Source organism: Amblyomma americanum, chromosome 8 (genome assembly GCF_052857255.1).
Source record: "Amblyomma americanum isolate KBUSLIRL-KWMA chromosome 8, ASM5285725v1, whole genome shotgun sequence".
Classification (NCBI taxonomy): domain Eukaryota; kingdom Metazoa; phylum Arthropoda; class Arachnida; order Ixodida; family Ixodidae; genus Amblyomma; species Amblyomma americanum.
This window is the reverse complement of record NC_135504.1, coordinates 3,761,500-3,789,494: the sequence shown is the minus strand read 5'-3', so window position 1 is coordinate 3,789,494 and position 27,995 is coordinate 3,761,500. Positions and strand designations below refer to the sequence as shown.

The 27,995-nt window shown below is 49.2% G+C and overlaps 1 protein-coding gene across 1 annotated transcript; it reads right to left on the bottom strand.

Annotated features, from left to right (window-relative positions):
* Positions 1 to 531: 531 nt before the first annotated feature.
* On the bottom strand, positions 532 to 27,995 carry LOC144100818 (protein Tob1-like). Its single transcript, XM_077633686.1, has 4 exons — positions 27,544 to 27,995; positions 12,720 to 12,879; positions 8,194 to 8,392; positions 532 to 5,695 (listed from the first exon to the last, which is right to left on the bottom strand). Exons 1-4 carry the CDS (start codon positions 27,551 to 27,553, stop codon positions 4,895 to 4,897), a joined length of 1,170 nt encoding a protein of 389 aa, XP_077489812.1. The 5' UTR covers positions 27,554 to 27,995; the 3' UTR covers positions 532 to 4,894.

The window sequence follows — 27,995 nt, the reverse complement described above, 5'->3', positions numbered from 1 at the left end:
CAAGGGCGGAACCCTCAGGCGACGCCGTCTCGTGTCCTTCCCCTGAGATATCGATGAAGCAGCAAACGGTAGCATTTCTAAGCGACGACCGCGTGCGTCATGTGCTTCATGGAGCTAGATATGAGGGCTCTTTTAACTGCGGCACGTTCACTGAGGGCGTCTCAAGTGTACTTAGAAACGGAGGATTAGTTTGCAAAAATCTAGACACACCCCGCAGCTACTCCCAAGTTACAACTGCTCTTTTGGTTGCCATTACTGTCTGAAGTTGAGGGGTCAACCACGAAGTCCAAATGGATCGTTTCGAGGATTAATGTCAACTCCGCCGCTGGAAGAACGAAGCCTTTACGGACTGCCATCATGACTCAGCAGGTCGGTGTCGCTTGATAGAATTGGCAGCATAGGCCTTGCAAATACCGCCTACGTCCGATTTCTTCTCGGCTCGCCAATATTTCGAACGCATCTTCCCTCCATTTCAGGAGAGTGCGGATAGCGTGAACTTCCGCTTTGCAAGAACACCAGGACACGTCGTGATGCTTTTGTCCAACATTTATTAAAAACTTATTAAAATGTAACAAGATGTGAAGAAACAGTGCAGACAGTGTGTGGCTGCCTCGTCTGCAGACGACGCCGACGTAGCGCGCGTCGTCTGCACTAAGTCAAAGTACAAAAGATAAAAGGGACTTCCTGTTGTATTATATGCATCTCTTTTTTGTTTCCTCTGGAATCTTAGGACGTGGATATCACTGCGCTTCCTTCAGTCTCTCTCTCTCTCACACACACAGACGCTTCTCTCCACCTCTCCATCGATAACCATCCTCCTCTCTCTCTTTTCCCCCGCTGCAACATGTCGCGCGCCACCCGTCACCCAACACGCGCAACAACAGCAGCAACAACAAAGAAACCCACCGCAACACAACCACCGACCAAACTTTCACTTTTTTTTTTCGCGGTTTTCCCCTAACAAACGGTCCCCGTCGAGCCCACTTCAGAGCCCTAAGCCTTCCGCGCTGGTTGTACGAAAATAGCTTGCACAACGAGGCCTGCCCCTTTTCTTCGCAATGAAGCAACGCAAAATAAAAAGGCTTAGAAACGTGCAGACCCTTCGCACGAACAGCGCTGCCAAAGTGTGTCGCTTCTACGTCGTCTGCCAAGCTCGACGAGTGTCGTCTGCCAAAAATGTGTCGCCTAACAACTCGGCGGGGCAGTTCATGCGGACGGGCCTCCGGTCATATCGGATTCTCTCAGGGAAGCGGGGAGGCTCTATTTTTATTCCTTCCTTTTTTGTTTTCTTCCTTTCTTTTCGCGCCGAAGGGTTGGGGAGACCGGGGCTGGAGGGTGAGTCCTTCATATATTACGATGGAGCGTAGATAGATATAGAAGATATATATATGTATATATATTTATGCGTGAGTGTATATATTTACGGACCCAGAAAGCAAAGTGTTCGGGGGAGGGGGGTGGAGAGAGCGCCCCCTGTCTTATTATTGCGCCGCACACAAAATAGATCTCTCCTTTTTTTCTATCTCACTCGACACTCTCTTTTTTACGGTCCTGCACTCGTTCTCGTGACAAAAGCAGGCTCTCTCGTGCTTTGCCAAAACAAGCACGTGCGCCACATCTGCAGCCGACGAAATCCGACCTTTGTACTGACGCCCTCTGCCCGAAAAATGCAGACCCGAACTAAAAAATGACAACCTAAAAACTTTTTTTTCTTCTGTCTGTCATAGATATAAAAAATATGACGATTACAACGACGAAGCTGACGACAACGATGATACTACGTGCAATGCCGCTTCGGTGTCTGTAAAGAGCGCTTCAGGTATCGGGAAATCTCGTCTGTAGAGAGTGGCCTCGAACATTTTTTTTTTTTTCTCGTCTGCGTGCCCTCGGATTTCTGTGCGGGTTTCTTACGGCTAGGTTTCTTTTGTTCCTTGTTCTTGTGGTAACATACGAAATAGGCGCGTTTTTCTGGTCTACCTGACATCAGTTTTTGCGCTCAAGATATGCTGGATACACACAAGAATGCAGATCAAGCTATAGTTGAGCGATAATCCATGTCGTGCCACAAGCAGCAGCAGAAAATTATGGTGTTTCGCTGTCGCCATCGTCTGCGCGGCTGAACGAAACGAAAGTTTCGCATCTTCCTCTGTCCCACTAACACTGGCGCATATCTGGCGGGATAATCTTCCGCCGTAATAATTTTTAGTGTGTTATAGCAACTTGCAATTGCGTCTCCGGCCACATACCGAGCATAAGGATTGTCCGATGCAACGGACAAAGTGAGGGCAGCGCGCTCTGCAGTGTCCTAGCGGCATTGCTTGTAGAGAGGTACATACAACCCGGTCATCACGCGATCATTCTGTATCAAACACACCGACACACCTCGTAGTAGAAAAAACGTGTACAGAAAAAACGACACGGAAAAAGGCAAAGTGAGAAAAGGTCTTTCACAATAGATGTCTCAAATAAAAAAGGGGACAGGGGCCACGGTAGCATCGCTAGACCCATTCGAGCGAAACAAGGCCTGCGCATCTACGTCACTTCCGGTTATGGCCCCAGCGCGCGCCATGCTGGCTGCACTGGTCAAGCGAGGTTGACTAGAAACGCAGCAAAAACGCTGCGTCATCGGCTCTGCTGGGCCAAGTGGAGTGACGTCACGGCAGTAATAACGAGTCGTAGCTTTGCACTTAACTAGACCTTTAAAACGTCAGGAAAGCGTTGCCTCCTGCGGTTCTGATCACTGAGACACGAGGTCGCAGCGCTCCATCTCTTGAACAGCTTCACTGATTCAGACGGGACGATGTCGAGGCAGCCAGAGACATTCGAAGCAACGACAGTGTTTCGTCACATCGATTTCAAACACTCATTGCAATACATGTCGTCCCCACCTAAGAGGCAATGCATGACGTCTGAAATGGCGTGCACAGACTTTGTTTCAATCTCATGGGTGCCGCTACCGTCCGCTACTTTACGACTTTAAAAAATCAGGATCAGTGGCTCACTTCTTGAACGCCAAGCCACCGGAATATGTTTAACGAGGATTAGGGCAGACGACTACGCCTAGCTGGCTCGCTAGTCTGAATGGGTGCTAATCTCTGGTTCCTTTCTCTTCGCTATCATCCTAGAAAAAGAGGTTCCCGTAATGTTTCACTGCGCAAGAAAATAGAGCTTTCGCAAAAGCAGCGAACAGCATTACGTTAGCTAAAGACGCGTGCAGCAACCACATTATGCTCGTTCTTCCAAGGATCTGACAGGTCCGAGACAAAAGCGGCTCAGTCGCCCGCGATAGGCAGGCCTCTGCTTGCATCCCTGAGTTCAGGTGCACGTCTTCTTGTCGCGCCATCGAAGCAATGGTTAAACACCTCTTGCAATCACCCCAAATTCACTCTAATGACGCAGGATCATGCAGGCTGCGTCTAGGTTACAACAAAGGTCCCACGAGATGAGCACCCACAACTCTGCGGCCCGACCACGGCTGGCTGCACACTGGCGAAACCATTGTCATCTGTATGCCGACGCCATTTTTATACCTGTCCGGCGACACCTGTCCGGGCAGGTACCTAACACTGTTTTAATCTTATTACGCCTTTTGTTCGTTTTTTTTTCAATTATTTCAGAATTCTCGCATCCTGGCACGGGTGCATCACTTACGAAGAGCGGCAGCCAAGACATCTAGGCGTCGACAACTCCAGATGGCCCCGTTTCTTGTGTACCGTGGAAGAACCTCCAGACGCACTACAGGCTGTCTGTCCTCCTCAGCCCACGATCACGGCCTTCTACTCAAACATGGTGAGAAATTGCATTCGGAAACCAAGCAGAAGAGATAATTGCTCCTATCCATTTTCTTTGCCGTCTAACACTAATGGAGCATCGGCGTAACCTTAAAGAAAAGGTGTTCATACGGCTCCTCCAATGTTTGAATGAAATAATATTTGTGCCATACAGCCAGGCAAAAAAAAGCCTAACTTTTTGTTCTCAGATACCCGCAAGCATGTGAGAAATCGTCTGGCAATATTCCTCAAGCAGCTGTCCATCATGGGAGTTATAGACTGGTTGCTCCGTCTTGATGAGGGTTCACTGAACTGCGGCAATTGTGCGCCATAAGGACGGCGAAAAGCGTGCTGCTGTTTAGCTCCGTTGTGTAAATTGTTTAAGTGATGCTGCAGTTATCCTGTATTATCCACGAGCGCTTTGTGTGTTCGAATAAAATATGTATTGTAAAGCAAAACGACCGTAAATAATACAAGTACAGTTTTAACATGTAATCGGGGCTAGACCTACAACTGTTTAGGAGTTGGACCAGGCATTAAGACTTACGAAAACGAAGAAATGTTGGGTTTTTCATCATACCTTCTTTCAGTGTAGCTAAATTTTGTGCAGAAACAGGCTTTCGGCAACTACAGGAGCTTATATGCGCACGCAACACACCAGGCGGGTCAGCGGACAATGCTCGAGAAAATGTCCCAGACTTACAGAAGCTCACTATTGCCACGGCTAATTTAACCTTGAAGCTTAGATCAACAGGTGCACCCAGCTGCATAAATTTAAAAAAAACTATCTCTGCTACGGCGCCTCTCAAGGGTGCAGAAAAGAGGACCGTTCTGTCTTGTCGACTGTGCTTGGTCTCCACGTTCTTCTAGTGGTTTCTCGTTGCATGACCGTCGAACAGCCTAGACAGCAAACATACGCCACGCTAACAAAGCTCTGTTCTTCATGCACCATCATGGCGTCTGGAGGTTCTTTCTTTCATTTTTATCTTGTTCCACGAGTCCCTCAACCACGGACACATCAAAACCAGTGTCGTCCCGCAACACCAGGCAGGCGCGCGTTCTATCCTCAATACTCGAGGTGTGGGCCCTACGAAGAAAAAAAAAAGATACAACGACGACGACGACTAGTTTGCGAGCAGCAGGTGCTGCTGCAGGGCCGCCCCGAGCTCCGCCGCGGCTCCGGAAACGGCCGGGTGGTGGTGGTGATGGTGGTGGCCGTGGTGGTGTCCCTGCAGCGATCCGCTACCACCGGCCGCCGCCAAGAAGGGCGACGCGGCGAACCGCGACGTGGGCGGCGGGCACGAGGCGGCCGCGGCTGCCGCCACCTGCGATGCCACCACGGCCGCGGCCGCCGCGTCGCCGAACCCGTCCACGGGCAGCGCAGTCCCGTACAGGTCCACGTGCGGGGACAGTGGATTGCCCGGCGCGCCTGCGCCATTCGACTGTGGCGCCGCCCTGGTGTGCGGCGGCTGCGGCTGATGTTGTTGTTGCTGCTGTTGTTGCTGCTGGTGTTGTTGCTGCTGCTGCTCTCGTCGCAGCCCCAGTTCGGTGGGCGACAGCCTCTGGGCGCGCTTGGAGCTTGTCTTGAGCTTGGTCGAGCCGAACTTTGTCTGCGCGAAGCTGGCCGTGGTGAAGGTGAGGGATCGCGTGGCCCCGTTCACGACGGGCGTCGGTGGAGTGACACCGCTGCCGCACGGGCTGCCGTGGTGGCCGGCAGCGGCTGCTGCTGCGGCGGCCGCAGCCAGCACTGGGGTGGCGGCGGCGGCGGGCTGCGTTCCGGGGCCGGGGGACAGGGGCGTCATGGCGGCACCTGGACCGAGGCCTAGTCCGACGAGCTGGGCGACTAAGGCGTCGTCGGGCGAGCCTGGGCTCGTCGAACAGCAGCGGGACTCGGAGGCCGACGACGGAGGTCCGCCTAAGAGCACCTGGACGGCGGGAAGACAAAAGAAAACACAGAGTCGTCTCTAAGTATTTCATCGTACGAAAAGTGCAGTACGACACACTATCAGTGAAACGTTCCGGAGTCACATCGTCTTCTGTTCAGCCATTTAGTATCCATGGCAGACCTAGGTTTTGAAACGGTGACAAGTGCCCCCCTCATCATTCACGCATCTGAACCACTGCAGGTATAATACTAGCTGTACTTAACGGCACAGCAGCAAGCCTGCTTGGCTGAGAACGTTTGATTTAACACATTACATTCAGTTAGGCTTCACTTACTACTTTTCTAATGCATGCAAGCCTTCTCAAAACTTTTTCAGACGGTCTCCTGGAAAGGTTTGCAGAGTCCACATAGTTTCCTAAAAGTAAACATTTTGGCAGAATTTCATGTCTGGTTGCGTTTGACATCTTGTAATAAACTGCCACGTCTCCAACCAATACTTTTTAGTTTGAAAACCAACGTTTCGAAGCCGGCTTGGCTCCTTCTTCAGCGGTTACTGAGGGCTGTGGCTAGCGTCTTTAAGAGCACATGGTGCTGCAGAAGGAGCCAGGCCGGCTTCGAAACGTTTGGTTTCAAACTAAAAAGTTTCGGTTGGAGACGTGTCATAATCTATTACAATGTTTCCGGTAAGGCTAAATTACCGAAAATAATCTTTTTTTATTTTTAATTTGGCCTGCAAAAGGGCGGAGGAACAGCATATATAGGAACAGTGGCAAAAAGACCCACCGCTCTTTGAAAGAAGCTTTTGTCTGCCGTTTCGCAAACACGCATTTCTATTTTTTATTCGAAAGCATCTGCGGTTGCATGAGAATGAAAGGTTCAGAACTTCTTCTTCGTATTCCGAAATTTTCCTCTGCGTCGAAGAAAGTAAAAGCGGCGCTGATAGCGGTAGAAATCACGACCATGCTTTTTGCGAGTTGATATGGGAAGAAAAAAAGACGGTGCGTATCGAAAGTACAAAGGGACACCAAGTACACCACATGAAATACATGTTATATACTTCCTGAGCTACGCAAACAGCAACCAGGAGGTACGTTTTCCTTGCATTCGGCAATAATACTCAAGGAGCACTAAACAAATATCGTATTTCTCGATTCCTTACTTACAGCAAATGACATTGATCTAGAATTGCACAGCTAGTTACAGAAGCACTTCGGGGCGCCGTGCGCAAATCATCACTTCCTCGCCACGAAGAGGACTAGAAATATTCCCAAGGCAGGGAACGCGACTACAAGATTACGGTTTCTAAACAAGGTATGATTGAGATCACTGGGACGTAATGCATGTGCAACCTCACGATCGTTCAATGATGACGCTAGTGGAACCCCATGGTATTTCAATACTCCCAACGTCGACACCCTGTATATACAATAACCTGGGTGATGTGGCAGATCTGACCTTTTTTTCAGCTCATCATGCGGTGCATACCTTCTGGCACAGCAACAATGCGAGATTCTTGCAGACAGCCAACGCAAACAAAAAAATCAGTGCTGTTTTGCGCACCTTCCCTTCCCTGCGTCGCGGTCCGTCATGTTTTTACGAGTGCCGTTCAATATGTTGTAACTCTTGAGCTGTGGTTTTTACTGAGTGGTGGAATTGAGATGCGCAGCCAAAAATCAAAGTTCAAAATACTTTCTTCTCCGGAGTATACCACTTTCCGTTAGTCTCCACTACTGGCAATGCCCTTCCGCCACTATTGTGTCACTATAGTCGCTGCGAGTCGTCGTGGATGAATTAGGGCAATGGTCTATCACACCAGCGGCGCACTGCTCTGGCGGACTCTTCATCGGACGCGAAGCGCACACCGTTCAGATGTTTCACCGTTTTGGCAAACGGCCCGGGGTCCCACAGTAGTGAGGTCCGGGTGTAATGTGTGTGAGCCAATTAGCTTCCCTCTTTCTTTTAGGAATCAGCGGCACTCTGGTCTGATGGCACACCGGCAGGGACTTGTAGCACATGGGCAGGAACCAGTGGAATACCGGCAGAGACTAGTGGCACAAATACAGATGATCGATGTGCGCAAAACGTTAGACGAACCACGTACACGGGAGAAACACAAGGACTGGCGCAAAGTTGCGCCAGTCCTTGTTTCTCCCGTGTACGTGGTTCGTCTAATGTTTTGCGCAACATCTATCATCTGCATTATCACCGTGCACCAACTAGGCCCAACAGAAGTATTGTTGTATTGGCACAAAGCCAGGGACCAGTGGCACGCCGGCAGGGACTCTTCACACACCGTCATGGACTGGTAGCAAATCAGCGGGAACTATAGTGGCATACTGGTGGCAGAAGTGTCTGCCGCTGATGGAAACTACATTGAATTGTGATGCGCTCTTATAGAGAAGACGAAATTTTCAGGGGTCAGTGAAAGCAACCTCTGTATAAACGTTACGGCCCAGATGACGAAACCTATTGAGTTTCCATCGCCTCTCGGTAGGAGCTCCGCAAGGTGGCTCCCCTTCCAGCCACACAGAGACAAACCTGAGCGGCGCCCTTCTCCCCGATGCGGTAGGAGACTTCGCCGGGGTCTATCCAGATGCTCAGGTCCGGAGGCAGGTTCTCGCGCACGTCGCGCAGGTCGACGCCACTCTCCCGCGCCGCGATCTGGAACACCGGGTCCAGCGGTGGCGACGTCTTCACGCAGCGGAACGCCGAGCCCCGGTACGGCTTCTCCGGGTACCTGCGTGCACACGGATGGTAGCAAGCACTCGGTGACTGCACTGCTCCAGTGCAGAATATCAATGGCTGTACGCTATCCCTGTTGAAGCGTTCCGTATAAGCCGCGCCTACGCAATTATATGAATACAAAACCGGGACGGCATGGAAGATATACGGAAATGTGCAGGTTTCCCATACGTTTTCCGTGTGGTTTCTGCATAATATTCGCACCATCTACATGAGGCTATGTGAATTCGGAACGATTTTCGACTGCGCTTGCATGCGCCGTCGGTATACACTTCGTATGTTGCATACTCTTCCAACTTGGGCGATACGGAAAACGTTTCTGTTTATGGATGATCGTATACACTTACCGTTTCACGAGGTTATATCATATACGGTCGCAGCTCTTGCAGTTCAATCACCAATGTAAGTCCGAAAGCGCCAAGTTAGCTACCAATCAAACGATTGGAGTTTTGCGCTGTTTCCCCCCACCTTCGGTGCGATGTATGACGGTGCGTCAAGGAAAAACCGGGCTGCCCTTGCGCGATGCATCTCGTGCCTATAGAATTATTAGTGCACCCCTGCTGCAGACCGGGACCCCAGTCTGCTCGCCCTTACTGCTCATGCACCGTCTATAGCAGCTTTACAACCCCGACTTTCGTGTCAGGAACCCAGGAGTCGTGCAACTCATAAGCGCAGAGTAATGTTTTTGGCTGCGAGGAGTTTAAATCTCGACGTCAGTTTAAAGAGCCCGAACGATTGCGTTCGGACATGCAGAACCTTGGTATTAAAAACTGAGTTTTCTTGAAATTAGAAGCTGGAGCATGCCTTAGCATCTAAAACAACTTTTTTTTATTCACTTCAATATATGAAACGCTTCATGTCCGTAGCAGCAAAAGCTAATGAATTTTGCTGCGCCTAAATCCAATCTAAGGCGAGCTTACAAAACACGGGGACAGGTAAAGAGGTCGTGTGAGCGCAGTCATAATAAGACGTCTATGCTAAGACATCTTCGCATAAAGAAACTATCATAACGCGAAGAATACACAAAGAATGAGCTAAGCAAAGGTGTAACACACTTATTAATCAGGCAGAAACGCACAATTTTGAGTCTTAAACTTGATGAAAAAAAAACATTGTTGTAACCATAGGTATAGTTTACCGCTTTTTTTCTAGTGCCCAAAATGATATTAGCGTGTTCATGTAAGTTAAATTTGTGAATCCTGCATTTGCGCCTACGGCTCTAACGAACTATAAGAAGAGCACATTTGTTAACAGCGAAATTTACATGTGCAGGGGTGGTCAAAAGTTCCCAGGACACATGGACTGTTTTTGCAGTATAGTGGGGCAGCTACGATACTCTCGAAGCTCGAAATATCTGTAGAGGGTCGAAGAAGTATCGTTCTACCCTCTGAGAGCCTTGATAGCTTTATCGGCATCTTAGGTGCCAAGATATACGGTTGAAAACCCGTTGATATACTCTGCAGGTATACCGTCGATGTACGGTTGATAAACCCTGTGGCCTGGAAACTTTTGAACCCCCCCCCCCCCCCCTGTACATCTGTATCTCATTAAAAAACGCATTAGAGCGGCGCTACATCTAAGCAAACATCTTCTAAGAAGAAATGAAAAAAAAACGTGGGTTTCTTACTCATACATGAGAAAGCTATTGACTGCATGTAGCCAGCAGTGCAGTGTTACCTTTTGTGTTGGTTTAGTCATTAGGTACAGTCGGCAACACAAGTTTACGGTATGCAGGTGTGTGAAAAAAATAATTTTAGCGCAGTCGCGAAAGCCAACTACGTGAAATGCCTGCACGTCTAAGGGAACGTGCATGTTCCACTCGCTGATACGAATACCAGGAAGCGTGTCGCGAGGCGGCGCTGCAGTAAATTTGTTCTCGAGCATACGCGTCCCATGAACTTTTCGTGACGGCTGTACATATTCCTGTATTCTCTTCAAACATTGTTTTTAACCGAGAGTTTTGCATCACTATTTGTTAGCACACGCGGTAAATGCACATGACTATCTTCATTTAGTATGCGTGAGAAGTGTGAAAACCTGAGGGGTTTAGTGTGCGTATGTGCGTACGATAATGTGTATGCCGCTTCAGGCCGCTTACATAAAGGTGCTGTGGAAGGGTGGGAGGGAGAAGGGGCCACAACAGGTGTCGACACGGTGTGTTTCATTATGTAAGCCCTCGGCTGCGCGCACTCAGCTCAACGGCAGACTGCCCCGTCGTCGCTCCTGTAATGAGACGCGGTAATGGGATGGCGCTGGCGGACGCCTGAACGAGAACTGGCGCGAACAAAAAAAAAAAAAACCCTGGAGACGACGGCAGTAGAGCTATCTCTAGACTAGGCCTCCTGCTCAAGAAAGAACGCGCAGGTGTGGAAGTCCTCTTCTACGTGCTCGGGAGGCCGCGAAAGCTGGAATAAAAGAGTCACGTAACCATTCAAGGCTAGAAATCAGAGTATGAAAAAAGAGGGTTGTGGCGCTGTCTCGCACGTGTCCAAGGTCGCACGAGGTAGAAAGGACGTGACAGTCCGAGGCTGGCACGCAAGCATCGATTCGGAAAGGAAGACTCGAGGAAAATGCCGCAATGCAGCGGCACGTCGGGTACCGGAAGGAGATTTGAATGCAGAACAAAGCTCTTGACTGCCGTGAGAGATCGATCAACTTCGCTACGGCTCGCGAGAGTCGCTGGAAGAAGACCCTGAGGCGTGCTTTCAATCGATTGCCGCGTACATAAACTGAAACAGTCACCGGTCGCACTCTTAACGATCCTGCGACGCGCACGACAATACGAGAGCGTAGGCAGTGAAAGATATTCGTACTCTTGCAATGCTGGTGGCGAAAACAGCTCCACAGAGGAGTTTCTCGCGAGTGCACGATTCAATTCTCTAATGGGTCAGCGCCTAAATGTTTTTTTTTCTGGAAAATAGTTATAGTAATATCGTGCCACAGAGATACAAACTGTTTCGCCTAGTCAACTCACGTCCCTTTAGTATTGCCACCTGCGAAGCTCCATCATGGTTGCATGTGTCAAGCAGCGATATGCCGATGATGAACCGTTGATGAACGCAATTTTTTTCATATAATGAAAGACTGCACTATGACAATAAATATATCCGCAGATCACCCGACGGCAGTCGCATTTTTTTCTATTATCGTTTTTGCTATCGTCAAAAGCGCTCCAAATCGGTTTTCTATGGGAGCCTTAACTGTTCGACGCGATAGATGCAAACACTTTAAAAGAAACATTTTTCTGCATATCTGAGAAATGGACCGTTACCTTCAATATTTCCATAAGAGTATCTTACAAAAATTTTGTACGAGAATGTTGGACATGAGTTGACGTACTGTCACCTGATGTTCTGTCAACATGTGAGCGCAGACTGAACTACTCGTTCTTTCTGGCTGAGATGAGAGCTGGCATCCGACAACTGCGTCACAGCAGAGGAGTGGATGACGGGGGCCGCTAGCTCGACTCGTTGGTGCAAATTCATTCCCGAAAACAGATCAAGAGAGAGGGTTTATTGACGGGAAAGGCAGAGAGGTTGGCCGGAAAAATGAATATGTGGCATGCTACTCACCACTGGGGAACGGGAAGAGGAGAAAAAAGAGGGTCACGATGAGGGGATGATGATGATGGGAGGAGGCAGATGAAAAAAGACGGCACATTTTCGAACATCATAAACGCGAGTCAAGGCCGGTGTCGCATAAAAAGCGTGAGAGCATTCGCGTTGCCTGTAGAGTTTTCGAACTCTCTGGCCAAGCGCCGAGGATCAAATCCTCCGAGAGCAGTCTCCTGTCAAGACTTCAAAGCAGATGCTAGCATGAGTCTTTCTTGTACATATGCTGGACACGCCACTAAAACGTGCTCTGCAGTCTCTAGCACGCCACATGTAGAACAGTCCGGGGAGTCCGCTCGTTCAATTAAGTGCAGGTACTTGCTCGTGAAGGCGACGTTTAAACGTAATCTATGGATCATGCATGCAATAGGGCGTGGTATTCCGCGAGGAAGAGAAAAGGTCATCGCCGGATCTAGCCGTTTAAGGCGGGTGTGTCGAGTGTCTGGCAGGGCCCAGTACCTAGCCGTCGCACTCCTCATTGATTCCGAAAGGAGACGAGAGGTGTCCACTCTAGAGAACGGCACAGCTGTGCGCAGGCCCCTGCTGAAGGTGCTCCTTGCTTCATCATCTAACAGATCGGATCACAAACAGATCAAAAACAAAATCGCACGAGAAAGCACGAAATCCCTTCCAGAGGTCGCGTCCTCCCATAGCAAAATCCCACTGTCCCGCCTCCTCATTCTCGCCACGTGACAGGACGGGAGAACGCACCAGTGTCCTCGGAACTTGCGCCTCAGCGCCCGGTCCAGCTCCTCGGCGAACTGGTTGACGCGCCTCCGGGGCAGCTTGTTGTAGAGGAAGGAGACGAGGAAGTTCAGCGCCACCTGGATCTCCACCTGCATCCTGCTGGGACCCGCCTCCGAGTCGGCCACTGCGGACACGCGCGAGCACGACGTCAGACCGCTAAAATGATAAGCAAGGAAAAGCAATGAAGCACTCGTGGCACGATGCCGCCACACAATTACGGCGGCTGTGGGCGGTAGACATGGTAAAAAACCATACAGAGCACTGACGAAGGAGATCAGCACGCAGTACGAACACTTTTCGTTATGGTCAGGGCAGGAACACGGCTAGTTGGGACGTGATTACATTCAAACATCGCTACTTGAGCGGGACATGAGCTAGGTTTCACAACAACATTCAGACCATAATTTCGGCCGAGAAAAAGAAGTTGGGAAGGGAGGAGCCCACTTCGGCGGGTGTTTCTGGGGCTCCAAAAAATCCGCGTAAGAGGTGAACTGTGCCGACCTCTGGCGACACATTGGGATCACGCGAAGGGGCTCACGTAGTTTTAACAAACAACGTAGGGCTAAGTCGCACACAACATTCAAATGGGCCCAGACGAAAACATCCAACGGAGGTTTGTCTGTTTAGCGACGCAAATTAAAGTAGTAAATTAAAGCCGATCAAGTTCTCCAAGGAAAAACACAACGTTTCGAAACCTATTCGGTTTCCACAGCACGGTATGACTACGGACGAGTTGCAGCCTGGTTTCTAAACCGAAAAACCAATTCTCAACTCGCCCGCAGTCACAGCCTGACGAAGAAACCGAGTAGGTTTCGGAATTCCGTGTTTTCTTAAAAGAACTTGGTTTGCATTCATTTCTCACCCAAGTATTCGACTGGACTGCATGACTCACTTTCTTGCTCGTTGCTCTTGCTCGTTGTAGGGCATTAGCATTCTTTTCAACGCGATTCGCAAGACACTTCTCAAACTGCAACAGGAGAGAATGCAGAAACACCCCTTCGTAGCTGTCGACACGCTTGTTTCCATCGCATACTGCATTATTACACATCAACGTCCATTTTGACTTGTCACCCTAATTGACTAAGTGCTCCTGAAGTGTAATTCGCCTACTGTGCGGTGCAAGGCGCTCGTACAAGGCCTACATATATTCCACGGAGCGAAAGTTCCTCAGTGGTGTCGAGGCAGCGCGTCCGGCTCTCGACTCAAAGGACAGCGGTTGCGTTTTTTATCAGCGAAACAGCTTTTCTACGTCACCACCCTCTTGACCAATCAGGATTTTCTAGTCGCGCCGAAGCCGGTTTTTTCTCCGAAAGGGACCGTTAACGCTGTCCCGCGAAAAGAGCAAGAGCCAAAGACGAAACACAGCACGGACTCTCAACACTAAATTAATTTTTGAATTAAAAAATCCTCGTTAAAATATGTATACAGATCAACTCGCCCAGTTTTCTGTTTTTCTGGGCTGCCTATAACGGTTCTGTTTTTAGGCTTTGTCCGTGGTACTGGCTGCGGAGATTACACTGCCGGCTCTACCTTAATTTCTGGAGGAAATCGCTCGTTTTTAGAGACGGTGCTTCCTAAAAGATGCTCGGGGAAAGACAGGGGAGGCATAGTGGTTCTACCATGATCCAGTTGTGAAGACTCCACTGGAGAAAAAAATTCTGGCTTTTCATTCCTTCATACGCTTTAATTTAAAGCGTGAATGCATCTTCTGACGTCATCAGTACCGACGCATACCGCGGAAAATGCAGAAAATATAAGCGGGGCATCTTGTTCAGCCTTAATATGGTTTTCAAGATCCTCTGCATTTCCTCAGGACGATCCTTTCAGGATTCTTTACCATTATTTGCGGCATAGCGAATGCGCATAACAGGCCTCGCAAGATTAAAGCCTCCTAAATGCTGTACTGCCTGGCAGTTTTTTGGTTTCTTCTAATGCGCTCGTAATTGTTTGTGTTTGAGGTAAATACAGCTCTCCTTTCCGGAGGAATACTTCAAGGAAACCATTTTTCGCGGGCACGCAGAAGCTGCTGCACATTCTGAAAACTAAAAGCTCCCGTTACAAAAGGCTCTGGGGGTAATTTGATTTCAATGCTGTCTTGTTTCAACGGCAGCACGGCAGGTAAAAAAAAAACGGAGGCCTCATCTCAACAAACAGAGCGATCTATACAGTGCTCGACAGGCGACTTTACAAAAAGCTCAGGCTCAAGATTGCGAATGACGTCACGCGGCGCAGAATCTGAAAGTGATAGTGCAACGCATACCCCGCACTGCGTTGGCTCTTCGTGGGCGACTTTAAAGGGGTAGCGTTAAAGGACCCGTTCGCAGGGAACCTTGGCGTCGGCATCCCCGTGACTGGAAAATCATGATTGGTCGAGACGGTAGTGACGTAGAAAAGCAGTTTCCCTCAAAACAGAAAAGGTGTTCAAGCGGAATCGAACCTTTGCGACGGGAGATGGCACGCGACCTCTACACCATGCACTGAGGGACATTCGCTGGGTGGTATAAATAGAGGTCTTGTACAAGCACCTCACACCACACAGTGTACAGATTAATTACATTGCAAAAACACTGAGTTAATTACATTCACTAATTAGCATCACCAGTTAATATGGACGATGATGTGTAATAAAGCAGTATGTGACGGCAACAATCTTGTCGATGCCTGCGAAAAGTTGCGCCAGGGGACCCCCAAGCTGCCGTTGGAGTCCTTTAACGCTATCGCGTCGTGCTCTTAAGGTCAGCTTAAGTGTCCCTCAAGTTTTAACACCCGCTTCTTGGGCTCACTATAGTAGACGCGCCGCGTTCGATGCAGATGTTGCTGGCAGTGAATTGCACACATTAATATGGAAAAAATAATAGGTGCGTTCACAAAAAAGTGTCGGGACTGCATGAAGTAGTCCTCACAGTCTCTTTGGATGCTAGCGCAAAAAAAAAAGAAAGAACTTTGCAAGCTTCGCCGACAGGCTTCATAAACTCGAATCCGTGAATTTGGCCGATGGCGTTTCAAATGGGGTTTAAAAGCAATTATGTCTCTTTACGGACTAATTGGCGCCGTTAGTCCCAATTCAGCCATTTTTGGATTACAGTGTAAGTTAGAAAAATTCGCCCCGCCGGCGCAGTTGCTGCAGGATCGATGTTTTAAACACACACGCCACAAACGCAAGCGCCGATGAGTGGCCATAAATGCGGCACGCGCAATCCGAGGCGGGAAAGAGCTGCAAAGCCAGCCTGGACGACATTACGCGCGTTAAGTTGAAGCGAAAGGTCTTAGGCTATAATCCCAGGCTCGTGTCGCAACTCCTGCGAGACCAGCGGTGTCGCAAGCTGTTTACGCCGAGAGCGCTGCAGAGCGGACCGAAAGTCATTAAGGCGGTTTTTGCCTCCTGTGCTGCCCCTTGTATTGCGCCGTCGAGTGAGGAAAGAGCTATCCGTGTGCCAAGGGAACTCAGGACTTCCCTGCTTTGCGCCGCTGATCAGCGCACACCAAGGCGGAACTCTTGCGCAACACAGCCCTGCCCTTATAAAAATGGTCTACAGGCTTCCTACAGAATTTCCTTTTGTCTATACATAGTCTATAAACAGTGTATAGAAAAATGTCTACTAAAAGTGTATAGCCATAACTCTATAGATTGTCTATAGGCTATCCACGGGACTTCTATTAGCTAGAGACTAGTCTGTAGGAATTCTCTATAGAAAGCCTATAGACTTTATTGACAAAAGTTTATGAAGGGTCTGTTAACTGTCTAAAGAAATTTTTGTAAGCGTGTGCGTCAAATCTTCCATGTGGTGCGCCTGATGCCAGAGGATATTTCGATCAAAAATTGTAGCGGACGAAATCATCATACACAATCATTAACCCCTTACAGTGCTAGGATTAACGCCTTTAAATACTCATTTTTTCCACGCACCATTGAGGAGTGGAACAGGTGTTCGCCAGATCTCTTAACCAGAGCTGATTCTTTTGACTCAATGTTTTCTTCACAGCATTTAATTTGAGAGCCGTTCTTTTCGTTAACTTTTTGTATTTTGCATCTGAGCCTTGTATTTATTGCTGTATTTTGTGTTACAACTTGTATTTAACATTTTTTCAATTTTGCTAAACCTGTTCTTTTTTGCATATATTATGTACTCGCCCCTCCTGCTTGGGCCTACTGTAGGCCTGCAGTATGTTCTAAATAAATAAACTCCGCCTTAAGGGTATGACGCGATGCCGTTAATGCGTCAGTGCCCGTCTATGTGGAACTGGTCATTCTATACTTAGCATTGATAGATCCCTGGCAGCCCTCATACCACTCCTGGCGCAGTGCTTAAAAGCGATGCTCCACGACCATGCGATGGCAGATGCTGCCACCGGTGGGGCTAGTGCGACCCTGGTTTCTCTTCCCGAGAAAGCTCTCGCGACCAATCATTAATTTAGCTGCCACCTGATACGGTGGTCACTTTGCTCACAACCTGGTGGGCAGGTTGCGATGACGCCCCAAGGTCGCGTGACCTAGGTGGGCCGCCTATGTTTCTTCTCCGGGGATTTTTCGCTCGCAACTCTGACGATGCCGGATTTTCTGCCCAACGGAAGCCTTAACGCTATCGCGTTAAAATAGCTCGCTATCTTTCCTTGACTTCGCATATTTCCTGATAGCTCTCATCATACAGCATCCCGATGCTTCTACTATATACCCTAAAGGGGGCTACTACATGTACCATGAATAAATAAATAATGAATACATCATCACCAGCCTGACTACGCCCACTGCAGAACAAAGGCCTCTCCCATATCTCTCCAATCAACCCTCTCCTGTGCCCACTGCAACTACCCTATCCCCTAAAACTTCTGAATCGCATCCGCCCTCCTAACTTTCTGCCGCCCCTTGCTACGCTTGCCTTCTCTAGAAATACACTTGTGAAACTCTCCAGAGGTCAAGTATGGAAATCGTGTGCTCTGATTGGTCGAAAACTCGGAGACGAGCTGACTGTCAAGCCGCCCTGCGCCGTTCAAGCGAGCCACTCAACGTTTCTCACGACGCAGTCGTGATGGCGGAGAAGCAGAACTGGCACAGGGTCGCCGATTGCTGACTTCCTAGCCCGTACGCAGGAGACGCCGCCAACGCGGTTCACTCTACAGTGCAAAACCCACAAAAAGTATTTATGCAGTAAAACTTTCGAGAAAAATTTTAGGAGCCCATTGCAACGTCCCAGCGTTGCAGTACGCCTCTCGCCAATCTCTCTTGCGCTACCTTCAATTTGCGCGACAGAAACACCGCAGACAGAACACTCGGCATTATGAGGCGATGAGAACTTGTACACCACCTACCGTCTTTCCATGGTTGCTACCTGGGACTATCCCCTAGGTTCTAGAGTGCCCCCCCCCCCCCCCCCTGCATGCACATTCTCTTTTAGAACGATAGTCGCATAGCGGACATTATTCGAGGCGATGCAGACGTCGGTGTCGTATGTCGCGGCAAGAAAACTGCAGCGTTAAGACGCAAAGCCAAAGAGGATATCCAGGCCCCCAGGGACACGTTCCATACTGTTCTGTTATCTTCCATTCCTCTAATCTCATTGTATATGTTCATCCCCTCCGCATACGTCTAGGTTAGCAAACCTGACATTTCCTGGTTACCTTCCTGCATTTCCTTTACACCGTTCCTGTCCCTGAGATCCTGGATCATAAGGGCTGAGTCATAGCTGCCTGTTGAGGTGGGGCAGAGGGCTGCGGTAGAGACATTCCTGTCACATATTCTTTCTCGCGGAAAACGTGCAAGAGTCAATGAACCTTCCTTTTCATCTCAAACGACTCCGATGATAATACGACAATTGTTCACCTCAATCCCTTTACACACGTGGGGTATGTCTTGGATTGCTACTGCAGAACCGAATGAACATACTGAGTCTTCGACCGCTGCATACTCCGAAGTAAGCCTCTTTCCAGACCTTCGCCAAGACTGCCGAAATGTCTACGTGATACCCTCCTCTCTGCACTATCACTACCCGCTGCACTATTACTAGCAATGTCAGGCTCTTTTCCCTGCACGGTCACGACCAAAGAAAAAACATCCGGCCCTAATTCACGCAGCACGACAGGCTTTCGATTCGTTCCTCCCCAACTCGGCGGGGAACGCACAGCCAAAAGCCCGTGGCCAAGAGAGAGCGCCCGTAGCCCGCGCGTCGCCGGCGCGCGCTGCTGACGTAGCACAGCGTTGGGCGGTGAGCGCTGATTGGAACAATGTTGACAGTACACAGCGCAGCCGCGGGCCTCCCTCGGGCCAACGCCAAGCGGCGCGCTTGCGGCCCGACCTCCATGCGACCTTGTTCCACACAGCGCCCGGCATCGATTTGCCCCAGTTTCGGGCGCTGGGCTCGCGCTGGTACGTTTTTCCTCCTCTCTGCATCCATCTTGCGCTTTCATTCCTCCCCTTTTTCGTTTCCTCTCTCCCCCACCTGACCTTTTCCTCTCTATCTGTCTCTCTCTTTAATACTCAGCAGCCTCGCAGCGCCACCATACGTCGCCATCGCGTTTTCGTCTGCTTACGTTCCTGTAACTAGGGGCCGTCTGCTGTGGTACACTATACGGGGTATCGTCTGCTCGCAGCGGTGTCGTCTGCTGTGGACCCCTATTATTGGACACCGGCGGCTTGCTGATTGAAAGCAGCTGCAGTGGTGCAAGCCGACTGCACTCCGGCGCCGCATTCATGTGCTGATCGAACGTCCTTCCATAATTAGAAAGGATGTCTGCTTCTTCGTTTTTACACTTATTTCAACGCCGTTATCTTTTATCTTTCTTCAGACTAGCTATTAAACTGCTCATTCAGCGAAAAAAAAGGAAGCGGTTTGTAGCTGAGAGGGGGTGTACTGAAGCAAAATGAAAACAGGAAGCAGAGACTTCGAGTCGATGTTTGTTGCGCGCTTACAGTCGGAATCGGCAATCGCAATTAAAAGGCCAAAGGCTGAAGCTACGCCCTCTTCGATAATTATTGTTATTTCCTTTGACGACATGAAGACAGATATAATAAACGATCAGAGTGGCAATTATAAGAGGCGATACACTTGTCTTCTCATATTACGAAAGAGTGAAACAGTATGCACAAATACAAAGGCAGATAAATAAGTTGCACGCGCCGGCTTAACCAAAAACAGAAGTTTGAGTATACAGGTCAATACTACTGCAGCTATTCTAACGCGACAGCGTTAAGAGCCCCGTCGTCCAGAAAATTCGGTGTCGGCGTTGTGAGTGAAAAATCACGAGCATGACTCTGCAGGAGGCACCCAAATCTTGAGATCTTGCAGCGCCATCACAACCTGGCCACCGGATAGCGAGAAAACTGCCCACCGTGGTAGGTGGAAGTTAAATTAATGATTTGTCTCTCCGGAAGAGCAATCTGGACCGCACAAGGCCCACCGCTGGGAGCACCTGCCATCGCAGGGCAGTGGCGCATCGCTTAACCACTGCGCCAGGAGGGGTATGATGGCTTCCGGGGATATATTATTGTTAAGTAGAAAATGACCTTCTACATATGTGCGATTAAACCCATTAACTCTATTGCGTCATACCCTTAAGGCGGTGCTTAAGAGTCCCCTCAATTTTTTTTCCCTTGTTTCATTCACGTTATTCGTATCTTCTCGGCATACTTGCAGGAAGCATGTATAATAAAACTATATCCTGGGCGGCAAACAAACATAACTACTGGTAGCAGTACACGTCCTCGTGCATTCGAGAATATAACGCAGTGTTACTGTACCCAGCTGCTAGCAGCAGCACGTGCGGTGTAGCGATACCTGGTAACGCTATGATAAAACTCTTATTTGCGCTACTCACGCCGGGCAGCGCACGGTGGGCTCTTCTAAGCGCGTGCTACCTCCTCGCCGTAGCGTTGGAAAACCGTCACGACCTTTTTTTCCTCTTGACGAGTTTTACGATGCCTCAGCAGAGCAGGTGTTCTTCCATTCCTTGTACCGGCTGACTCAAGACTCACCGCTCACGGAAGAAGCAATTCCAGTTGGTGTCTTTCATTTTACTTCTCACTGACGCAAGCCCGGTTTTTACGGTGAACAATTTTCTCCAAATTTAATGAGGAAAAAAATACAGAAGCTGCCGATGTTCGTAAAACAAAAAGCTCTATTAATGCAGCGGCACAAAAGCTGTCATCAGAATGCGAGCGATTAAAACGATAAAAGGAAATAGACGCCATCTTGAAACAGACTCTGAGTGCCCAGTATTGTGCGTCTGCGCGAGTGATGGCGAAACAAACAAAATCTAACCTTGTCCGTTACGCCGAGCTCGTTAGGAGGTCCCAGCTCGAACTATTCCGCGCTGTTACTAATACCGCACTGATCCGAACATGACAACTGCTGAGTTGAGGTGATAGAAAGAAAAAAGAAAAGCGAGTAGCTTGCGCGCTTCAAGCGTGCGTCGTCTGCTCTGAGTAGCGATTTCCTGGCTACACTCCCCCCCCCCCCCCCCCCCTCCTGCCCTCTTCCAAGGCTTGGGGCATCAGCGATTCGATAAACTTGCATTGCTCGCGTACGCTTTCTTGTATATAGATCGTCGATTCCGCGAGTTCCCTTCATCCAGAGGCTCAAAAATACCCCAAATTCCGAAAATAGACAGCAATGATTCTATAGTAGATGGCACCAAGATAGGAGACAGCCAAATTTTTTAGAGACAAGCTCGCAGGTGTCCCTAACGATAAGAAATGTCACGGAAACTGCACACAACCCGAATGCTAAGTAAACGACACCAATCTTGCAAGTACCCTGAGAGCTTAGCATCACCATCACCAACAACACCAGCCTGGCTTCGCTTATTTCTCCAATTAAACTTGACATGTGCCTGCTGCGGCAACCCTATTCCCTCAAGCTGCTTAATCTCATCCGCACACACAACTTTCGTCCGCCCCCTGCTACGTTTGCCTTCTCTTGTAACGCAGTCTTTTGCCCTTAACGACCATTGGTTATACCGCCTTTTCTTCCATTTCTTTCTTGATTTCGACTAGACTGTAATCAAAACGCCTTTGTTCCCTTACCCTTTCCGCTCTCTTAATGTCTCTTGACGTTACACCTACCATTTTCCTTTCCATAGTGCGCTGCGTTGTCCTGAATTTAAGTTGAGCCCTTTTCTTTAGCCTCCACGTTTCTGCCCCATAGGTGAGTACCTGTGAGATACAGCTGGTATACAGCTTTCTTTTCAGGAAAATTGTTAAATTGCCATCCATGATCTGAGAGAACCTGCCAAGTGCGCTCCACCCCATTCTTATTCCTCTAGTTATTTCACACTCATGGCGCAGTTCTGCGGTCACTACCTGCCCTATTTTTACGACTTCCAGTGCATCGCTACCAATCGTAAACTACTGTTTCCTTGCGGGAGTTTTGAACATTACCTTAGTTTTCTGCACATTAATTGTTAGACTTACCGTGCAGCTTTACCTGTCTAAGTCACTGATCAGATTTCGCAATTCATCCCCTTAGTAACTTAGCAAGGAATTGTCATCAGCGAATCGCACTCTACTAACATATCCTCTATAAACTCTTATCCCCAAGCATTCCTAGTCTAGGTCTCCGAATATCTCCTGTAAACAGGCGGTGATTAGCAACGAAGAGGTCGTGTCTCCCTGACACAATTATTTACTAAATTTTATTGCTGTCTTTATGGAGGAGTATTGTGGCGGAGAAGCCATTATAGATATCTTCCAGTACTTTAACATAAGGCTCATCTACACCTTGATTCCGCAATACCTGCACGACCGCTGATGAGAGCACCAATGCTTAGCAGGTGTTACTAATCGTGCTTAGCGATTGCTTAGCAAACGACTCCTCTCTTGCAGGCACCTTAAATGTTTAGAAGAAAACACCAGTCTTGTGAGCAGCCTGAATGCTTAGCTGACGAGATCAATCTAGCAGGAAACCGTAATGTTTAGCAGTCAGCATCAATCATGCAGCCAGCCCAAATGCCTAACTGAGGACACCAGTCTTGCAGGCAGCTCGAATTCTTAGTAAACGATACCAGTCCTGCAAGCAGACGGAATGCTTAGCAGACGACACCAGTCGTAAAGGCGGCCTGAATGCTTTAAAACGACACCAGTCGTGCAGGAAGCATGAATGCCTAGAAGACGGCATCAGTCTTGCAACCTGAATGCTTTGACATCAGTCTTGCAGGCGCCCCAGTGCTTAGATGGCGACGCGATTCTTGCAAGCAGCCTGAATGCTTAGATGACGATACCAGTCTTGCAAGCAGTCTGAATGCTTAGAAGGCAACACCAGTCTTGCGGGAAGCTCAAATTCTTAGCATAAGACACCAGTCTTGCAGGTAGCCTGAATTTCTAGAAGACTGCATCAGCCTTGCAACCTGAATGCTTAGCAGACATCAGTCTTGCAGGCAGCCTGAATGCTTAGATGATGATACCAGTCTTGCGAGCAGTCTGAATGCTTAGAAGACAACACCAGTCTTGCAGGTAGCCTGAACGTCTAGAAGACGGCACCATCATTGCAGCCTGAATGCTTAGCAGACATCAGTCTTGCAGGCAGCCTGAAAGCTTAGCATAAGAAATCAGTTTTGCAGGTGACCCGAATACTTAGCAGACGACGCTAGTCTTTCTTGCAGGCACGCAGAATGCTGAGTAGACGACACCAATCTTGCAGGCAGCCCGAATGCTAAGTAAACTACAAAAGCCCTGCAGGTAGCCGGAATGTTTAGCCGACGATACCAGTCGCAAAGGCGGCCTGAATGCTTAGAAAAGACACCAGTCTTGCGGGCAGCCTGAATGCTTAACGGACGACACCAGGCTTGCAGGAAGCCTGAATGCTTAACAGACATCAGTCTTGCAGGCAGGCCGAATGCTTAGCAGATGAAACCAGCCTTGCAGGTAACCTGAATGTCTAGAAGACGACACCAGACTTGCAGCCTGAATGCTAAGCAGACGACTCCAGTCCTGCAGAAATTCTGAATGCTTAGAAGAAGACACCAGCCTTGCAGGCTTGAATGCTTAACAGGCATCAGTCTTGCAGGCAGCCCGAATGCTCGGCAGACGACACCAGTCTGACAGGTAACCTGAATGCCTAGGAGATGACACCAGTCTTGCAGCCTGAAGGCTAAGTAGACGGCTCCAGTCCTGCAGAAAGTCCGAATGCTTAGAAGACAACACCAGTCTTGCAGGCTGAATGCTAAGCAGACGGCTCCAGTCCCGCAGAAAGTCTGAATGCTTAGAAGACGACACCAGCCTTGCAGGCTTGAATGTTTGGCAGGCATCAGTCTTGCAGGCAGCCCGAATGCTCAGCAGACGACACCAGTCTGGAAGGTAACCTGAATGCCTAGAAGATGACACCAGTCTTGCAGCCTGAAGGCTAAGCAGACGGCTCCAGTCCTGCAGAAAGTCTGAATGCTTAGAAGACGACACCAGTCTTGCAACCTGAATGCTAAGCACACGGCTCCAGTCCTGCAGAAAGTCTGAATGCTTAGAATACGACACCAGCCTTGCAGACTTGAATGCTTAACAGGCATCAGTCTTGCAGGCAGGCCGAGTGTTCAGCAGACGACACCAGTCTGGCAGGTAACCTGAATGCCTAGAAGATGACACCAGTCTTGCAGCCTGAAGGCTAAGCAGACGGCTCCAGTCCTGCAGAAATTCTGAATGCTTAGAAGACGACACCAGTCTTGCAACCTGAATGCTAAGCAGACGGCTCCAGTCCTGCAGAAAGTCTGAATGCTTAGAAGACGACACCAGCCTTGCAGGCTTGAATGTTTGGCAGGCATCAGTCTTGCAGGCAGCCCGAATGCTCAGCAGACGACACCAGTCTGGAAGGTAACCTGAATGCCTAGAAGATGACACCAGTCTTGCAGCCTGAAGGCTAAGTAGACGGCTCCAGTCCTGCAGAAAGTCCGAATGCTTAGAAGACGACAGCAGTCTTGCAGGCTGAATGCTAAGCAGACGGCTCCAGTCCTGCAGAAAGTCTGAATGCTTAGAAGACGACACCAGCCTTGCAGACTTGAATGCTTAACAGGCATCAGTCTTGCAGGCAGGCCGAATGCTCAGCAGACGACACCAGTCTGGCAGGTAACCTGAATGCCTAGAAGATGACACCAGTCTTGCAGCCTAAATGCTAAGCAGACGTCTTCGGTCCTGTAGAAAGTCTGAATACTTAGAAAACGACACCTGTCTTGCAGGCAGCCTGAATGCTTAACAGACCATACCTGTCTTGTAAGCAGCCCAAATCCCTACCAGACGACACCAGTCTTGCAGGCAGCCCGAATTTTAGCGATTACACCAAACTTGAAGACAACCTGATTTTTTTTATGAAGCGATATCAAACATTTTTCTCTAAAAACGCAAAACCTCGGATACTGTGTTTTCTTGGCCCAACGACAGAGTTGCGCCCGCGACCGGAAATACAGAAACGAGTCCGCAGGATACAGCGGAGAGTCTAACGAGCCCTTCAGAAACTAAACAATAATACCAGCCCCTGGGGATTAGGCGGAGGTTAAGCACGTCTTTCATAAATGAAGCGAGCTGGCGCCGGTGCGACGATGACGCCACTCACGCCGCGCTCAGTGAGTACGCAACTGCGGTGGGTATATTCTATTCGTTTCGGCAGAACGGCTGGATGGCGCGACCTACACTCGGGACAGCTGACGGCGGCGGGAGAAAGCGAAAGAGAAGATGCATGGCCGGTGGTTCGTTCTCCAGGCCGAGCGGCGAACAGCTGTGCTCGGGCACGAGCCTTTCTTAAGCCGAGCCTCGTTCCAAAGCTCAGATGGGAGGAAAGAAGGTTGGAACATCCGACACCGCTCGCTCGCTCCTTTCTCTCGTATTTATAGCGCGGGCCGCAATAGACCCCGGTTGACAACAACAAGAGGAGGCTGCAAGCTTGCCGCTGCTATAGCTGTGCGTGCTAGCCCCTCCAAGAGTATAGCGCGGAGGACGTGGCACATATTCCAGCCACCGCTGCTTGCCCCGAACGCGGCGCTTAACCTGTGCTGCGAAATTTTCCACTGCACTGACTGTTAATATTCCTTTTTGCCATTTGACATGCTTAGCCTTAGGCAGGGCTGGAGACTTTTTAACAAATAAAAGGCCGAATAAAGCATTATTCGACCCTCTGTACATATCTGTACACGGACTGTTATTTAATAGAGCTATAATCTTTTCTTTTTATCTGAAGATCTAGGAGGCCGCCGCGGTGACCAGCTGTACACGCACGGCTAGTCCCGTTGGCAACAACCTCAACCTTCATCATTATAAATATCTACGGCCTTTCGACGAGCATTCTTGTCAGGGCTGTGTGTCCGACACCATTTGTTCAATGCCGAGGATCTTTTTTCAGTTCTCTCTTATTTTCTACTGCGTGGTTTAACGTCACGTCATCTGGTTTCTACAAATTGCCACTTCTTGGTTCTGTTTTGTACGCTTCGTTGGTGCTTGAAAAGTGCACGTTTTGTTTAGTTCTCGTGAGGAATAAAATATCGATAACTTCTACGCAAACACCAATGCGCCATTTCTGGTTTTTAGCCGTCCTATAGTTTGCGTCGCCTACCAGATAACTGTTGCATCCCGAAAAGTGCGGTAGTGCACTGCCCAAAGGGGGGGTCTATAACGCAGCCAACCGATCAATGTCCCGGCACACACGTGCACAAAAAAAAAAGGTTCCTTCGCTTGGGAAGTGAGAGGCGCATAACCAGACTCACTAACGTGGCTATAAACAGTCAGCCCCTGAACAGCCGTATAGCAAGGCTTCATGATGTGGCCATAGTAAACAGTCACTCTGGTTAAAAAGCATCCCCCAATCAACGCGCGTCATTCGCAGAATACTATATCATCTCTGCGCAGAGATAAGACGATAACGCGTATCTCTATCTTTTTTTCATTCGGCGCTCCCATGTTCCAAACTGGGAAGCTCTGTTTTTATCCCAGGCGAGAGCCGCCACTGGAAGAGCGCTCCGAGACATCGATCGATTTACGGACGAGAGCGTTGGAGCCACTGTGCCGAGAAAAAATAACAAAAGAGGCTGGCGCGCGCGTCTCCCGGTTTTCAAGGTCTCCTTATTCGTTATCTTTTTTTCCCCATGTAGGAAACTACCTAGCGCGCCTCCGGGACGAGGGCCTAAAGGAATCGCCGAGTCCTATACCGATACCTTGGACTGACCGCGTCAAGCACAAAGAGGTGTTCGACGTTACTTCATTCTTTTTCGATTGTTGTTCTCGTTTAATCTATATTCGCAACAGTAGAGCATCCAGTAACAGACCAACAGCTATAGGACGTAGTGTATACATACAGTATGTAGGTTACTGACAAATAAAAAACTAGGATATTATTACAAGGAGGGGCTGGGTTGCGGTCAGTAATGTGAAGGTGGTGCTACGATATCATCAATTCAGTTTCTTAAACTTCGGTACAACATAGACACAGACAAGAGTACAAGCATGTTAGCGTACAGACACACTATAAACCTATGCAACCCCCAACGAAAGAGAAGCAAGCTACCATCAGGTGGCGCCACTGGCCATGTTTTCAACATTGTCGTTAACGGGAGCTGCGCTTTGTCCGAAAACAAACCCTGACGACACAGTGCACTCCAACGCCGCTTTGCCAGTTCCAGTCTATCGATGTTACAGGCCTGACCGACATTCGAGAGCGAAGTTCAAGGTCGCAGGCACTCGCGCATGCGCACAGATATGAATAGGTAGGACTGGGTTTGGAGGTTGAGGGGGGGTACTGTTGTCACAACACATTGTTTACAAACACCGATAAATGGACGGGCCCTAAACCTAATAAACAAAGAAATCAAATAAACGGAGAAAACTCACCGGAATGCATCCAAAGACGAAGAAGTGTGTCACGAGAGTCCGGCAGCTTTTCTCGGAAGGAGAAACACAGCTGGTGGCAGCGCAGCGATGCTTGCAAGACGTTGAGCAGAATTAAAAAAGGCGCTGGATCGAGAGACCGACTTTGTATGTATATAATGTGTACAACTGGGCTACACTTAGTATACAGAAGAACGACTTCTTCATCGACGCGTCCCACTGGAAAATATAGACGGGTCGTAAAAAATACAAACGTAGGAAAAGAGGCAACGAAGTCTGTTGGGACAGAACACAGGTGCGCCCGCACAAACCACCGGTGTTGAGGAAAAGAGCACAGCGGCGGCGGAGTAGAAAAAGCAGTGTTGGGCAGCGACGACGGCGACGTGTGTTTTGCTTCGCGCGGGGCGATGAATGTCCCACGCGCCGGCTAGCCGCGCTAGCTCGCACCCGGCTGA

Excerpts from the sequence above, each read along its gene's own strand:
- LOC144100818 (XM_077633686.1), bottom strand. Across the intron at positions 8,393-12,719 it reads CGCAAGTTCCGAGGACACTG|GTACCCGGAGAAGCCGTACC; the intron begins GTGCGTTCTCCC and ends GTGTGCACGCAG. Across the intron at positions 5,696-8,193 it reads GGGAGAAGGGCGCCGCTCAG|GTGCTCTTAGGCGGACCTCC; the intron begins GTTTGTCTCTGT and ends CCCGCCGTCCAG.